General features: G+C 49.9%; 1 protein-coding gene across 1 annotated transcript in view; it reads left to right on the forward strand.

The window, feature by feature from the left end:
• Nucleotides 1–17488, forward strand: part of LOC120049655 (peroxisome proliferator-activated receptor gamma coactivator 1-alpha-like) — a 60545-nt gene that overhangs the window by 25549 nt on the left and 17508 nt on the right. The window contains exons 3-7 of the mRNA XM_038995990.1: nt 7474–7668; nt 8635–8757; nt 9709–10036; nt 14654–14699; nt 16090–16163. Of these exons, the coding sequence (XP_038851918.1) occupies nt 7474–7668; nt 8635–8757; nt 9709–10036; nt 14654–14699; nt 16090–16163 (766 nt within the window). The remainder of the gene's footprint in view (nt 1–7473; nt 7669–8634; nt 8758–9708; nt 10037–14653; nt 14700–16089; nt 16164–17488) is intronic.

Raw genomic sequence — 17488 nt, forward strand, 5'->3', positions numbered from 1 at the left:
CTGCAGCCGTTGATGAGCTTGGCAGGGTCTGAAAGGTCAGGAGAGGGAGGGATGGAGGGGGGCAGCGGATGTTATCCTTGGCCGTTCTGTGAGAAAAGGAGAGGCTTTGACCATTCTGCTCTCTCTCCTTGCAAATGTAGCAACAACCCCCCCCCCCCAATTTGTGATGGTTTTGTTTGTTACACGCACGGCTGACGGTAACGGTTACCGACGTGGGCGAAGGGAACGTGACAATGTCCGTTTAACTGGATTGATGTCAGAGCAGCCCCTCCTCCACCCGTCTCTCTCTCCTTCTACTCACCATCTACGCGCCGACACGTACCAAGGGATGCTTAGCACTGCAAATTCATAGCTGCCTACTAAAGCAAACAGCTATTTGCATGTTATGAGAAAAAAGTCTGGAAAATATTCCCTAATTCACTCCCTGTATATCCAGTGGGATTTTTGATAAAAGCAACGCACTCGTGTCAGAATTCCCATTTCACCTAAGTAGGAACGCCAGCTCCTTCATTTCTTGCGTCGACCTAGCTAATACAGAAACAAATAACCCCCAGGCGACCACAGGGAAGAGCATTCAAACACTGTTATGGTGTATAATTACATTGGAGTAAAACAAACCAAAAAACACCATCTGTTGGAAAGAGGGGTAAAAAACGACAGCAGTTCTGCGTTAGGCCTTAGATATAGATTCTCCTGCTCACACTGTTAATATAAACCCCCCTCGGGTTTGGCTTCAGCTGTTTGGTGATCGCAGGGCTCTCCTGAGCCCGTAACACTTGTGACTAAAAGCCTCTCCTTAGACTAGTGATTCTAGTACGTGGAGAGTTTCAGTTGTCGTCAGCAGCAGTGGTGGTGGGCGGACAAGTCCTCCTGGAGGGGAGGGGAGTTTGCTTTAAGCCTTCTGTTCCCCCTTGCTGGTGGTGTATCACCGTCCTTCCCTTCGTTTGTTGGTGTCCGACAGTCCATTCTCGTTCGAGAACTAGCTGTTGTGTTTGTGTGTTTCTGTCATGGGTACACCTGCTTAGAGAATCCTGATCAAGGATCACATTTTATTTCATGCCTGCTGATGATGTTGTGGTGGTGGTGTATTTTTTGCTGACTCTCCTGACTTTTGACCCCCGAGGTACAACAGTACTGTACAACATGCAAGGCTGAAGTCTAAAAATGGCCATAAGGCGAGGTGGCGTCAGCAGATTTCCGAGACCTGGGCTTGTTTTACGTCAGGATTTCGGTCAGGAATTGTGGCAGGAGTTCTGGAACTGTCGGTCAAAGACTGTCCGTCAACTTTTTACAAAGCAGAGTAGAGTTTCTTGGAAATACGTCTCGGTTTCTCTCAGAATCAGAGCGAGTTGTCAGGTTTGACGGTCTTCGACAGAGAATTGGTCACCGGAGGATTTTCTCCCTCTCTGTCTCTCTCTCTCTCTCTCTGTTCTCATCTGATAGCACTCTAACGGTCTAAATGGTTCCCAGGAGACACATCAGCGCTCCCTCGCTCGAACACTTCTCCCTCACATAGTCCGAGGCTTCATTGACATGTCGAATGTAGTTTCCACTGTAGAATATTCACACTGGTTCTCAATGGGAGTGACATCTGACAGAGAAAAATATCCTGTCTTTGACGTCACTCCTTGATGTGATGCAACTGAGAAACCGCGTGTGGGCCAAAAGTTCTGGTTTGGATCAAACGGTCAATGGTTATTGTACTACTGCAGGATCTCTAGTAGTACATTCCTAGGAGCTTAGGCAGGTGTGGAGATGAGTCCTGTTGTTCATCAGGGTTGAGTATTGGTCTGCACGACCCACAGTACTGCTGTTGACCACTCTTGTCTGTGTTCAGAGAGTATCGGTCTGGATGACCCACCTTGCTGCTATTGACCACTCTTATCTGTGTTCAGAGAGTATCGGTCTGGATGACCCACCTTGCTGCTGTTGACCACTCTTATCTGTGTTCAGAGAGTATCGGTCTGGATGACCCACCTTGCTGCTATTGACCACTCTTGTCTGTGTTCAGAGAGTATCGGTCTGGATGAACCACCTTGCTGCTATTGACCACTCTTGTCTGTGTTCAGAGAGTATCGGTCTGGATGACCCACCTTGCTGCTATTGACCACTCTTGTCTGTGTTCAGAGAGTATCGGTCTGGATGACCCACCTTGCTGCTATTGACCACTCTTGTCTGTGTTCAGAGAGTATCGGTCTGGATGACCCACCTTGCTGCTATTGACCACTCTTGTCTGTGTTCAGAGAGTATCGGTCTGGATGACCCACCTTGCTGCTGTTGACCACTCTTGTCTGTGTTCAGAGAGTATCGGTCTGGATGACCCACAGTGCTGCTGTTGACCACTCTTATCTGTGTTCAGAGAGGAACCCAGACACCTCAAGGAATTACACGTTTACTGCTGGGTAAATGGGCTGTGTGTGTGTGCGCGCGCTTGTGTGTATGTGTGTGCGCGTGCGTGCATGTATTTGTGTGTGCGTGGAGCAGGGGCGATAGTCTTGTCTTGGCTCACGACCATTTGAAGGTGTTGACCGATGCCACGCAGTGAGCCTTATGTCCAAAGCAAGCAGAACCCAGTCTCTTCTAGCCTGAAGGATCGTTTGCTTGGAAAATGGGCTTTGAATAATCCAACGCACTGTTGACTCCCATAGCCAGATGGTCAAAGGAGACCAGCCTTCAACTCTGGCATGGCCTTGATCAATTTGACACTTTTAACATGTAGTTTTATGTTTCGAAGAACTGAGATGAACAGTGCAGCCAGTCACACACATAGACATAGACACAACACAGACACATGTACACACACACCCGATCTATACAGCACAGTATTGTATTGTGTCAGTCCTATAGGTTACAATGTTCTTCTCTCTCACTCCCAGATAATGAGTGCTAAATGACTGGCCGTCTCTGGTGGCTGCATGATATGTCTGCATCATGCTGCACCTCTACTCCCCCCTTCCCTCCCACTTCTCCCCCCTCTCCCCCTTCCCTCCCTCTTCTCCCCCCTTCCCTCCCTCTTCTCCCCCCCTCTCCCCCTTCCCTTCCCTCCCCCCTTCCCTCCCCCTCTCCCCTTCCCTCCCTCTTCTCCCCCCCTCTCCCCCTTCCCTTCCCTCCCCCCCTTCCCTCCCCCCTCTCCCCTTCCCTCCCTCTTCTCCCCCCCTCTCCCCCATCCCTTCCCTCCTCCCTTCTCTCCCCCTCTCCCCTTCCCTCCCTCTTCTCCCCCTTCCCTTCCCTCCCTTCTCTCCCCTTCCCTCCCCCCTTCCCTCCCCCCTCTCCCCCTTCCCTTCGCCCCTCTCCTGCCATATGTTGCGCCTGTGTGACCAGCCGTCGTGTCAGCTCCACTAACGCCTCAGCGGTGGCTGACTTTGATTCATGTTCTCTGAAATCTGGGGCAATAATACAGAATACATTATTTGTTTATGAAATCTAAATAAAATGTAATACCGCGTTGAGGCGACCCCCCCCCCCTGTGTCTGATTGTGCTATGATTAGGTCTGGCTACTCGTTTAATATCGTCCGAGGGAATGCCTTTGAAATTGTGAGTGTGAGAGAAATATACACTGAGTGTACAAAACATTAGGAACACCTTCCTAATATTGAGTTGCTCCACTCCCCCCTCAGAACAGCCGGCGCATGGACTCTACAAGGTGTCAAAAGCGTTCCACAGGGATGCTGGCCCATGTTCCCTCCAATGCTTCCCACACTTGTGTCAAGTTGGCTGGATGTCCTTTGGTTAGTGTACCATTCTTGATACACACAGGAAACTGTTGAGCTTGAAAAACCCAGCAGCGTTGCAGTTCTTGACACAAACCAGTGTGCCTGGCACCTACTACCATACCCTGTTCAAAGGCACTTAAATCTTTTGTCTTGCCCATTCACCCTTTGAATGGCACACAAACACAATCCATGTCTCAATTGTCTCAAGACTTAAAAATCCTTCTTTAACCTGTCTCCTCCCCTTCATCTACACGGATTGAAGTGGATTTAACAGGAGACATCAATAAGGGATCATAGCTTTCACCTGGGTTCACCTGGTCAGTCCATGTCATGGAAAGAGCAGGTGTTCCTAATGTTTGGTACGCAGTGTATCTCTAGACGAAGTAACACAATTCAATTGTCAAGGCATGGATTTAACCCCGATCAATTCGCAGGCCAATTTATTAAGAAATGTTTTCTGTCTGAGTAGACTGGTCTCTTTTTTTTATTTCTCCCTGTATTTGCGGAGCGAGTCTAAGCCATACTTTCAGAACCAGATGACTCATTTAGAATGCAAGGGTTTTTCTTCTTCTCCCTGAGTGGCAGTTGTAACAGTTTCTGTCTCTCGTAAGATCACAGCAGTGTATGAGATGAACCCATGTCTTATTAAATGGTCAGGTTTGTAATTGCAGAAACATTGAATAGTGTTTTTTTGATTCCCGTCCTTCAAAAATGTAAAGATGCATTGCCGATGCCTACTTGAAATGTGATCCCTGGGACATTGCTCAGAGGCTACAAATCTTCAAGAAGCAATTCGTTGTTTTAATTTGGATTTCAAAAGTCAGAGTTCAAAAGTCTGTATTTACAACAAAAAACACAATGGCTCGGCGGAACTCAGTCAAAGAGTTAAAAGCAAGGACGGTTTCAAAGACAGCCCGTCTGATAACAAAGACCCTCACCTGATAATGAACGACTGCTGTGCTGCTTTTTTATCTCCAAAGTGAGGGGCAGAGGGATACGCGGGTAGGAGGGGGGGGGAGAAAGATGGAACGGCCCTACCGGCGCCTGCCATCATGCTTTATGGCTAATTGAAACGCTTGGAGTAAAACAGCCATGAATGGCACCCTTTAGAATTGAAGCTGGTTAATATATCGTGATCCTACATTTAGTCTTGGATGGTTAATATCTCTTTAATTGGGTGAGGTCCATTAACCGGGATGGGAGAGATGGTGCTCCCACCGAGGCCTTTTCCTTTGCCACACCCTTTTCAGTCTCTAAACAGCCACTGTGATAATCGATAAATGTGGACGAGGCCGTCATTGGGTTGCCAGGTTAGCTCTGACGTCCTCCTCCTTTGGGGTTGCATAGCTTTTGGGTGGTGACGAGTCAAGAGGTAGTGGATTGACTTTGGTCTAGTGAAGTGGCGTGAGGATAGTCTTAAGCTGGCGTGGCAAAGCTGGTCTTTGCTGGACAGGGGCTCTCTCAAGAGGAGAAGCACTTACTCAGGTCTCTTCTTTTTCCACAGCCCCTGAAAATCCTCTGACTGGCCTGGGACTCTCACCAGCTGGAGCTTTAGCAAGGCCTGTAGCATGACCGTCACGACTTGAGCTTTTACAAGTGTCCCTTTCACTGCATTACAGTCCTCTAGACTTTAGTAAGAGTTTTTCAAACTCTTTTTTTCAAACAGCAGACCTGGGTTCAAATACTATTTCAAATATCTCAAATACTTTCACATACATTCAAAGTAACTATTCAGATATCTTTTATTTGAAAAGACATAGTTTAATATTTTCATGTATTTGGAAGTACACTTGGAAAGTACTTGACAATACTCAAATACACTGACTCAAATACACTCCCATGCATTTAACCCAGGTATTTGAAAGTAATATTTGAAATAAATGTTTGAAAATACTCTCAAAAACTATTTGGCACACCATTTTTTTTTTTTTTTTTTTTACAAATAACCATTGAAGTACTCAAGTAAAAGTACTTGTTTTGGGCTGTGTATTCGAAAATACTCAAATACACAGATTTGTTTTGTTGAAATACCAGATGCTCGAATACACATGTATTTGAACCCAGGTATGGATTTGCCACGGTCGCGTATTATCCAGAGTGAAACTTGAAAAATTTCTGGGACCACTCCCTGCCGATGAAGCTCAGTGGCGTGGTGAAATTTTACTGGCACTAGGTAAGATGGTGGTCTTGATTTCGCTGCCAAAACGTCTGCATAGATAGACTGGGAAAAGTGTGACCCTAGCCTTCCGTGAAAAGTTGTTCAAGTTTAACCCAAACAGATGCTTCTCCATTAAAGCCTCGTTTTGAGATAATCTGAAATGATCCCAGTTACAATTTTCCAGCTGAGGAGCGAGTGTTAGGTTCTAAGAAAAGTCTCTGTCTGTATCAACTGTTATTACCCACCCGCTTAGCGCTCGGCTAATAAAGTGGGATGTCTGAAAACTGTGAACGACAACATAGGTTCCGGCACAGTGGATTGAAGCTCTTTGCAAGTAATTAAACAGCATGGTACCTCATCGAGAGCAATTTCCTGCAAACCATTTACTGCCAGTGCTGGCGTGGCCCCAGTCACCGTTTTGTTATCTCTGTGAAATATGTCACTTTTATGTTGTTAGAGGATGAATATCGTATGAAAGAGCATTGGATTCACATTCTCCTCCCTGTCAGATGGCTAACACAAATGCTTAGGCTATCTGTGTCATCTAATCAAGAAAAGGGAGGGAGAAAAATGACATGTCCACTATCTCGGAAACTCCAAAGCTTCTCCTGTCTAGAGCTATCCACGGCGGTGTGTAATCGTAGGAAACTCAGAGGGGTTGAATGGGAGCAAGCGGCCTGGAGTAATTGTCTGCATGTGGGAGCCAAGCCTGAGCAGGCCAGCGGCGCTATCTTTAGGGATGGTTCCCCTTTGGCGCGATGATCGCTGCACGCTATCGGCGAGCGATGTTAATCCTGCCATGTGATATAAAAGGATTTGTTCTTAATCTTATTGGCGACTCGCTGTTTAACTTTTTCCCGGTTCCCCAGGGTTTTGGTCCTGGAACTTCCAGTGCCTGTTGTCTCCCCCCTCCATAATCCTCTGTCTCTCTCACCTCCCCTGTCGATGCTAGGCAGCCCACATCTCTCCCTCTCCGTCTTGTTTGCTCCCTCTCTCATTATGTCACCCCTTTAAGTGGGAAACAGCTGCAGCAAACTCACAACATCCCCTCCCCCCGCACATGCTTCTCGACGAACGTCAGTTCTCTTTTCCCGACACTCAAAAATATCAGATTAATTTAGCATTAGCAGGCGGTAATTCGCCTTATCGGGAGGATGTCTTGCAAACATCTTGTCGACAAGTCGATCGTTCCCTTTTCTGAGGGGAGAGTTGGGGGATTGAGGCGACTCAACTTCCCTCCCCCCTAGATACTTTGCTGTGTGTCAGCCTTGTTAATGGATTTCTTGGGGGAGTATTATTTTTGGTCCGGTAAGCTGCATGCTTAAAAAATGAGTGACAGGGCTGACTCTCATGCACACAGAGAGAGAATGTTGTTTTTAAAAAGATAGGACTGCTGAAAAGAGCCGCTCTGCTGCAAAACTCTCCTACTCTATGAACAATAGAAGCATGTAAACACCCACCCTCCCAACCCCCTCTGCAAAGAGAAGACGTATTGCTCAAGCAACTTCTCCAAACTAAAATGTCCTATTTCTCCCTCCCGCTCTCTCTTTCCATCTCTCTCCCTCCCTTTCTCTCTCTCTCTCTTCTCTTCCCCTCCCAAGAAGATAGATGAGGAAAATGAGGCCAATTTGCTGGCAGTGCTTACAGAAACCCTGGACAGCATCCCAGTGGACGAGGACGGATTGCCTTCGTTCGAGGCCCTGGCAGATGGGGACGTGACCAATGCCAGTGACCAGAGCTGTCCCTCCACCCCCGACGGCTCGCCGCGCACCCCCGAACTAGAGGAACCCTCCCTGGTAAGACTCTGTACCACGACCTCTCTTTTTTCCCTACCTCCACCACAACCACCACCCAATTCCCCACCATCCACGACCATAAACCCTCATCCCCCAGCACAGACCCTTCGCTCCAGCCCCTTTCATGGGGCCACCGCCGACACCAGATAAGGCACTGCGAGCGAAGCAGGCCAGTGACCAAAAGCGTCTGTGTGCCTTGCAGCCCCCCCCCCCCCCCCCCCCGTGCATGTCTGTGTGCCTTGCAGGCCCCCCCCCCCCCCCCCCCCCGTGCATGTCTGTGTGCTGAGCTGACCATGATGCAGATGCCTGGATGAAAGAGAAAATCTAATGCCTCAGTGTTCGCTGTGAGGTGTTAATTACATTGTGGCGTACGAGCAGCGCCAATGTAATGAAACATGCACAGCGGTGGGTCTGTTATGGTCGACATTATGCCACGGGGCCTTGAAATCAAGCTAGGGATGAAAAATGAAATCCATCTCACCTCATATAACGACAGTGGCATAATTTATTCGATTAGGCCTTTCCTGAGGGGGCTTTACCTGCAATGTTGTTTATTTTGTTGAGTCATAGTCCGTGTATTTAATGCCACCCCTCCCCATTGTTTTGTGAATCACACTAGTAAAGCACAGCCATTGTGTTCCCCAAAACACCTGCCATGGAAAGACAGGTTTCCTCTTTGACTTGTCCTTTTAGCACGGTAAACAACGAGGTAAAAGGCCTCTATTGATAGGCGGCAATGCGTTTGTCTTCATACCCTTTCTGTGTTTCTGTACACTGAGATGAATCAAACATCCTCAGTCACACATTTACAAAAGCATTGACTATCTCTCTCTGATTGTTTAATTGAGTGAAATTATGACATTTCAGAGGCAGCGTTTGGGTGAACTCTAACTCTGTTCACCCCTTTTTTCTCTATTCGTTCCTCTTCCTCCCCTTTCTTCCCTGTTCTGTTTGGGTCTTTTGCAGCTGAAGAAGCTCCTTCTGGCGCCCGCGAACTCCCAGCTCAGCTATAATCAATACATAGGTGACAAGGCACAAAACCATGCAGCCAGCAACCACCGCATCAGACCACCAGCTGCTGTTGTCAAGGTAGCTACCCAGTCGCGCCATTGGTTCACTTCAAATGCACCGCTTCCGTGGGTCACTCCATGTTTGTTTACCATCTCAGTTCTTCTTTTTGTATTTTTTAGCCTTGGAAGATGTTAAACTTCTGTTCCACTGTACCCTCCTGGGGGCCATCTCGTAATGAAAACAGCCTGATTGCCTGTTCGGCTTTCCAGGCGAGGCATCAGGACTGTTGTCTCATTAGCTAAAGCACTTATCCCCCCTCCCTTGTAACGGTGTCTGTGGAAAATCAAACGTTGACAAGCGGTAAGATTGATGCCGCTAGATCTAGATTTAAATATCTAGTCATACAGTCTTGATGTTGTTACCCTTTCTTACTATTACTGTTCTGTAGAGCAAAAGGGTTTCTTTTGAGATAATCTAGTATTTCGCTGGGTTTAAGTATAATGGGCACAGGAATGCCAATTAAATGAAGTAGGTGGTTCCAGTATTTTGCTACTTACCGCATTTCATTGGAACATGATGAATGCGCTTGAAGATTAGATTTTTATTTAGTACGATAGCACATAAATAATGCGTTTGTTTACTCTTCCTTGTTTGGAAAAACGTATGAATATATGCCTGAATATACGTCCCTCAGTGCTTAAAAAAACTGAATTTGGAATGCGTTGCTAGCATTGTTGTCTGGTAAACAGTGCATACACACAGCTTACACATCTCTGAAAAGTCTATTTTTAAACCGTACTTTTGACATCCATTTCTGGAGCACGGTGCTTGGAAGGCTCCCTGAGGACAGAGCTGCTGCGGTGGTGCTCGGGGGCCACGCAATTAAGATGATGGGCGTGCGGCGCTCCCACCACCGCCTCCCAGACAGTTGGGCGACCCGCTATGCTGAGACTCACTCTCTCTCTTCCACTCTCTTTCTTCCTCTCTTTTTTCTTTCTCTTTCTTTTGTCTTTCTGCATCCCCCTGCAGACGGAGAACTCCTGGAACAGCAAGCCGAGGGGGGGCTGTCCGCAGCAGAGCCGTCTAGTGAGGCGCCCGTGCACCGAGCTGCTCAAGTACTTGACCGCCACCGACGACATCCTCCTCCAGACCAAAGCCGGCGAAGCCAAGAGCGCCTGGGGGGGCGGCGGCAAAGACAAGGGCGGCCTGCTGGGCGCCTCGTCCTCTTCCTCCTCACCATCCTCCACCACTTCCTTCTCCTCCCTCTCCTCCTCCTCCTCGATTGCCTCCAAGAAGAAGTCGTCCTCGTCGTCTGTCGTGTCACAGCAGCAGCAGCAGCAGCCACATCACCAGCGAGGTGAGAGCCGGGCTGCTGGCGAGTGTAGTGTGGCTGGTGTGGGGGCTGGGAAGTGGCGTCGCTGTGCTCATGGGGCTGGTGGCACTGAGGGACAGTCCGAACCCGCGGCGGCACCCGCTCCTGTCCCCCAGGCACGTAGGAACGACAGCGTCCATGCCTGCCCCAAACTGGAGCGCAGGCCGTCCAGTGAAGAAGGAAGGCCGCCAGGTCCGCAGCCTGCGGTGGACGCGGGCCGCCTGGCAGCCGCTAGGTTCATTAGGTACATGCATTCTTATTCTCTCCCTCCTAGAGAGACGGGTCAGACAGGCAGCTGTGGGCGTTGCCGTAAGGCGGGCGCTGCCACTCAGGCAATTGAGTGTTGGGGCAGGCATGACTGCGGTGCGGCGGGGCACATCGCAGTGACCGTTAAGAAAAGAGAGGAGGAGCCAGGGCATCCATTGCTTAGTCAGCTGCTGACCTCCAAGCAGAGGCCCGCCCGCTATCAGGCCCACTTGTTCCCGCCCACTACTACCCCTCAGCCTTGCAAGAGCAGTTCTTCAAGAATGAGCTCTGGAGTCCTGGAGAGGGATGAGTGTCCCAGCCAGGCTATTGAGGTGGAGAAGGAGCACAGAGGGACTGTCAATATCAATCCCGGCAGATGGGGTCTCAGACAGGCCAAGGAGCCTGATTCGGACCCCCTGTTGGCCGAGAGCTTAGGCCTAGGCAGCTGGGTTAGCCAGCCAGACCAGGGGCTAGATTTGGGGCTGGGGCTGGGGCTGGGCTGGCTGGAGGTTGGCCTGGTGGAGCAGGCTGACTGTTTCGGGGAGGATGTTCGCGATGATGATGCCATAGGCAGCCCCATGGTGCTCTCATGGGGCCTGCCAAGCCCATTCTTCCCAGATTCTAGAAATCCAGACCCCACTCCCTCCGTCACACAGCAGCACCTACACATGCAGGCAGTCTGCAGGCACCCCGAGGACCAGAGCCTCCCGTTGTTAGGTAATCATCGCTGCATCCCTGCCCTCTCTCTCTTCTCCTTCTCCTGCTTTAACAACTTCCCAGTTTGACTACACACTAACCCCAATGCTAATTTGACGCTATCACTCTGAGTACAAAAAATAAATTGCTTGGTGCACCATCTATTCCAAAAGGCATTCTTTAGAATTGGTACAGACCCTTGCCTCAAGATTGATTTAACGGGGAGGTGGGAGAGGGGTAGTAGCCTGTTATGTTTTGATACAGTATGGCATTTGTTAAATCAACCACTATCTGGCTGGATCAAGCGGAGGTGCTGAATGTCTACCTAGCTACTCTGGGCAGGGCACTGCCCTAATGTCTTAATTGTCTGACTGAGCGACACTCTTTAACTGCATTTGGAGACAGCCAGAGCCTCAGGCAACTGCACAAGCTTCCTTGACTCTCCTTTCTTCCTCTGCTTTTGGATCCAAATGCATGCAACAATTACTTCATTAGCCGCTACCACCACCACCTCCCATTAGCCGCTACCACCACTACCACCTCCCATTATCCACCACCACCACCTCCCATTAGCCGCTACCACCACTACCACCTCCCATTATCCACCACCACCACCTCCCATTAGCCGCTACCACCACTACCACCTCCCATTATCCACCACCACCACCTCCCATTAGCCGCTACCACCACTACCACCTCCCATTATCCACCACTACCACCTCCCATTATCCACCACCACCACCTCCCATTAGCCGCTACCACCACTACCACCTCCCATTATCCACCACCACCACCTCCCATTAGCCGCTACCACCACTACCACCTCCCATTATCCACCACCACCACCTCCCATTAGCCGCTACCACCACTACCACCTCCCATTATCCACCACCACCACCTCCCATTAGCCGCTACCACCACTACCACCTCCCATTATCCACCACTACCACCTCCCATTATCCACCACCACTACCTCCCATTAGCCGCTACCACCACTACCACCTCCCATTATCCACCACTACCACCTCCCATTATCCACCACCACCACCTCCCATTAGCCGCTACCACCACTACCACCTCCCATTATCCACCACCACCACCTCCCATTAGCCGCTACCACCACCACCACCTCCCATTATCCACCACCACCACCTCCCATTAGCCGCTACCACCACTACCACCTCCCATTATCCACCACTACCACCTCCCATTAGCCGCTACCACCACTACCACCTCCCATTATCCACCACTACCACCTCCCATTATCCACCACCACCATCTCCCATTAGCCGCTACCACCACCACCACCTCCCATTATCCACCACCACCACCTCTCATTAGCCGCTACCACCACTACCACCTCCCATTATCCACCACCACCACCTCCCATTAGCCGCTACCACCACCACCACCTCCCATTAGCCGCTACCACCACCACCACCTCCCATTATCCACCACCACCACCTCCCATTAGCCGCTACCACCACTACCACCTCCCATTAGCCTCGACCACCACCACTACCACCTCCCATTATCCACCACCACCACCTCCCATTAGCCGCTACCACCACCACCATCTCCCATTAGCCGCTACCACCACTACCACCTCCCATTATCCACCACCACCACCTCTCATTAGCCGTTACCTCCACCACCACCTCCCATTAGCCGCTACCACCACCACCACCTCCCATTAGCTACTACGAGCACCACCACCTCCCATTAGCCGCTACCACCACCACCACCTCCCATTAGCCGCTACCACCACCACCTCCCATTAGCCGCTACCACCACCACCTCCCATTAGCCGCTACCACCACCACCACCTCCCATTAGCCGCTACCACCACCACCTCCCATTAGCCGCTACCTCCACCACCACCTCCCATTAGCCGCTACCACCACCACCTCCCATTAGCCACTACGAGCACCACCACCTCCCATTAGCCGCTACCTCCACCACCACCTCCCATTAGCCGCTACCACCACCAGCACCTCCCATTAGCCACTACGAGCAACACCACCTCCCATTAGCCGCTACCTCCACCACCTCCCATTAGCCACTACCACCACACCTCCCATTAGCCGCTACCACCACCACCACCTCCCATTAGCCGCTACCACCACCACCACCTCCCATTAGCCGCTACCACCAGCACCACCTCCCATTAGCCGCTACCACCACCACCTCCCATTAGCCGCTACCACCACCACCTCCCATTAGCCGCTACCACCACCACCTCCCATTAGCCGCTACCACCACCACCTCCCATTAGCCGCTACCACCACCACCTCCCATTAGCCGCTACCACCACCACCTCCCATTAGCCACTACCACCACCACCTCCCATTAGCCGCTACCACCACCACCACCTCCCATTAGCCGCTACCACCACCACCACCTCCCATTAGCCGCTACCACCACCACCACCTCCCATTAGCCGCTACCACCACCACCTCCCATTAGCCGCTACCACCACCACCTCCCATTAGCCGCTACCTCCACCACCACCTCCCATTAGCCGCTACCACCACCACCTCCCATTAGCCGCTACCACCACCACCTCCCATTAGCCACTACGAGCACCACCACCTCCCATTAGCCACTACGAGCACCACCACCTCCCATTAACCGCTACCTCCACCACCACCTCCCATTAGCCGCTACCACAACCACCACCTCCCATTAGCCGCTACCACCACCACCACCTCCCATTAGCCACTACGAGCACCACCACCTCCCATTAGCCTCTACCACCACCACCTCCCATTAGCCACTACGAGCACCACCACCTCCCATTAGCCTCTACCACCACCACCTCCCATTAACTGCTACCTCCACCACCACCTCCCATTAGCCGCTACCACAACCACCACCTCCCATTAGCCGCTACCACCACCACCACCTCCCATTAACCGCTACCACCACCACCACCTCCCATTAGCCTCTACCACCACCACCACCTCCCATTAGCCGCTACCTCCACCACCACCTCCCATTAGCCGCTACCTCCACCACCACCTCCCATTAGCCGCTACCACCACCACCTCCCATTAGCCACTACCACCACCACCACCTCCCATTAGCCGCTACCACCACCACCACCTCCCATTATCCTCCACCACCACCTCCCATTAGCCGTTACCACCACCACCACCTCCCATTAGCCGCTACCACCACCTCCCATTAGCCACTACCACCACCACCACCTCCCATTAGCCGCAACCACCACCACCACCTCCCATTAGCCACTACGACCACCACCCCCTCCCATTAGCCACTACGACCACCACCCCCTCCCATTAGCCACTACGACCGCCACCTCCCATTGCCATGTGTGCTGTTTGTGCCGTCGTCTCGTTAGTTTTTTTTGTTGAGTGGGATATCTGTGTCAAACTCTGTACTCTGTACACTTGCCAATTCCATCACTTCATCCTCACAAAGTCAACAGTGAACAAAAATGACAGATGTTGGTTTTTTGCTCTTGTAAATCAATAGCAAGAGAGCATTATGCTAACCGTACTGGGTTGGGTTTTGGAATGCTGCCTTCTGTTAATGTGCCAATCTGAGATTGATTTGCAGATGTGGACCTGATCTCTTTTGCCTCAACTTGTTATCTATCTAGTTAAATAATTACCCATGTTCCTTTGTGTTCTGCAGCCAAACCAACCACCTTGCCACTTCCTTTGACCCCAGAGTCTCCAAAGTAAGTGCAATAGTTTTTCAACATTCTACAACGAGCACACGAAACAAAACAAAATAACAAAGATACACTACATGACCAAAAGTATGTGGATGCCTGCTTGTCGAACATCTCATTACAAAATCATGGGCATTAATATGGAGTTGGTCCTCCTTTTGCTGCTATAACAGCCTCCAATCTTCTGGGAAGGCGTTCCACTAGATGTTGGAACATTGCTGCAGGGACTTGCTTCCATTCAGCCACAAGAGCATTAGTGAGGTCGGGCACTGATGTTGGGCGATTAGGCTTGGCTCGCAGTCGGCGTTCCAATCATCCCACAGGTGTTCGATGGGGTTGAGGTCAATTTCTTCAACAAACCATTTCTGTATGGTCCTCGCTTTGTGCACGGGGGCATTGTCATGCTGGAACAGGAAAGGGCCTTCCCCAAACTGTTGCCAAGAAGTTGGAAACACAGAATTGTCTAGAGTGTCATTGTATGCTGTTGCGTTAAGATTTCCCTTCACTGGAACTAAGGGGCCTAGCCCCACCATGAAAAACACCCCCAGACCATTATTCCTCCTCCACCAAACTTTACAGTTGGCATTGTTGCATTGTGGCAGGTAGTGTTCTCCTGGCATCCGACAAACCCAGATTCGTACATCGGACTGCCAGATGGTGAAGCGTGATCACTCCAGAGAACGCTTTTCCACTGCTCCAGAGTCCAATGGCGGCGAGCTTTACACCACTCCAGCCAACGCTTGGCATTGCGCAGGGTGATCTTAGGCTTGTGTGTCACTGCTCGGCTATGGAAACCCATTTAATGAAGCTCCCGACGAACAGTTCTTGTGCTGACGTGAGCTTTCAGAGGCAGGTTGGAACTCTGTAGTGAGTGTTGCAACCGAGGACAGACAATTTTTATGCGTTACACGCTTCAGCACTCTGCAGTCTCGTTCTGTGAACTTGTGTGGCCTACCACCTCGTGGCTGAGCCGTTGTTGCTCCTTGACGTTGCCACTTTACAATAACAGCACTTACAGTTGACCGGGGCAGCTCTAGCAGGGCAGAAATTTTACGATCTGAGGTGGCATCCTATGACGGTGCCTACGTTGAAAGTCACTGAGCTCTTCGGTAAGGCCATTCTACTGCCTTTGTTATTTATGGAGATTGCATGGCTGTGTGCTCGATTTTATACACCTGTCAGTAACAGGTGTGGCTGAAATAGCCGAATCCACTAATTTGAAGGGGTGTCCACATACTTTTGTATATTTAGTGTAAATCAAAAGACAAATAATTTGCACCAACATGAGGCATTTTGTTAACTCTCATTTCCATTTCTAAGATCACAAAGGCCTTTATTAATGTCACATTTTCCCACGTGGAGTAAAACGGTGTGTTCAATCTCTTTTGTCTTTCAGTGACCACAAGGGATCACCGTTTGAGAACAAAACCATTGAACGCACATTGAGTGTGGAGATCTCTGGAACCCCAGGTAAGAATGTGTTTTCAGTGAATTTATGAATAAGGGCTTGATGCAAATTACAGAGTAGCTCATCTTGCTTTGTAATGGCATAATGGTAAACCTAAGCTCTCTCCCTAAGCCAGTTAGGGGTTACATTCCAGTCACTACCCCAGGGCTTTTCACACCATCTTGATAGTTCCATAAAAGTTCAGAGTTCAAGGTGAAGGACTAGGACACAGGGTGACATGTTTTATATGCCTCACTGTTGATTAAGAGATCCAATCTCCTTTGGGTTTATTAGACAGATCCCCCCCCCCCCCCCTTCTCTGTGAAGAGTTAATATGCTGCCACTCTTCTCTCTCTCTCTCTCTCTCTCTCTCTCTCTCGCTCTCTCTCTCATATGCCGGGATCTTAATGCTCTTTGACTGCAATGCTCACTTAACCAACACATCACCGGCAAGCTGATGTGGCATTATTATTGTTTTAATTGGTTTAGCCACATAATTCGGTTTGACCGATATTATCTGTCTCTTTTTTTTCCTCAGACAGTCTGGTAATTTGATTAGAGACATGTAAGGTATTCTCCCATTTTAAGGGTCTGTATTTATGGGAAGGATGCACTTTTCCAAATGGGGTCAACGCAGGGGGATTTTAATATTATTATTGTCATTATCCCTGTATATTATATACTTATTAATTAAGTACGTCGGTGAGAAGCTATAGGCAAAAGGTAATTAAAAGCCAGATGAAGTGAATGTCAGGCAAATCTAAAACACCAGGCTTCAGCAGTTCCCCCCTCTTTCTCTCTCTCTCTCTCCCTCTCTCTCTCTCTCTCTCTCCCTCTCTCTCCCTCTCTCTCTCTCTCTCTCTTCTCTCTCTCTTCTCTCTCTCTCTCTCTCTCTCTCTCTCTTTTTCTCTCTCTGTGAATTATGCAGGTAATTATTTCAGTGTCCTCCCTCCCAACCCCCCCACTCCTTCCCTGAGATGAATCATCCCAGGTCAATAAAAGCAAAATGGCGGCCCTTTTCTTCTCCTTCACAATGTGACGCGTCAATGGGCCTTTTGGTATTCATTTGCTAGCGGATAAAATAAATGGCCCTCGATGTAACACACCTGACTCGCCTCCTAGACTCAAGGTGGTGTTTTGTTTGGGAACGAGGCCCAATAGGAATGAATTATCTGGAATCTCTTTAGAGTCGGGAGGGGGTAGATTTGTGGGACACCAAAGCCCCAGGGGGTTCCTCCAGTTGACCACGCTCCGCTTGCCATTTAATCCTGTGTGTACATAAGCGTCAGAGGTTAGAGGGGACACCCATAGGGAATTAAGAGCTTTGGAGCAATCAAACACTGTTAAT

Source organism: Salvelinus namaycush, chromosome 6, assembly GCF_016432855.1.
Source record: "Salvelinus namaycush isolate Seneca chromosome 6, SaNama_1.0, whole genome shotgun sequence".
Classification (NCBI taxonomy): Eukaryota; Metazoa; Chordata; class Actinopteri; order Salmoniformes; family Salmonidae; genus Salvelinus; species Salvelinus namaycush.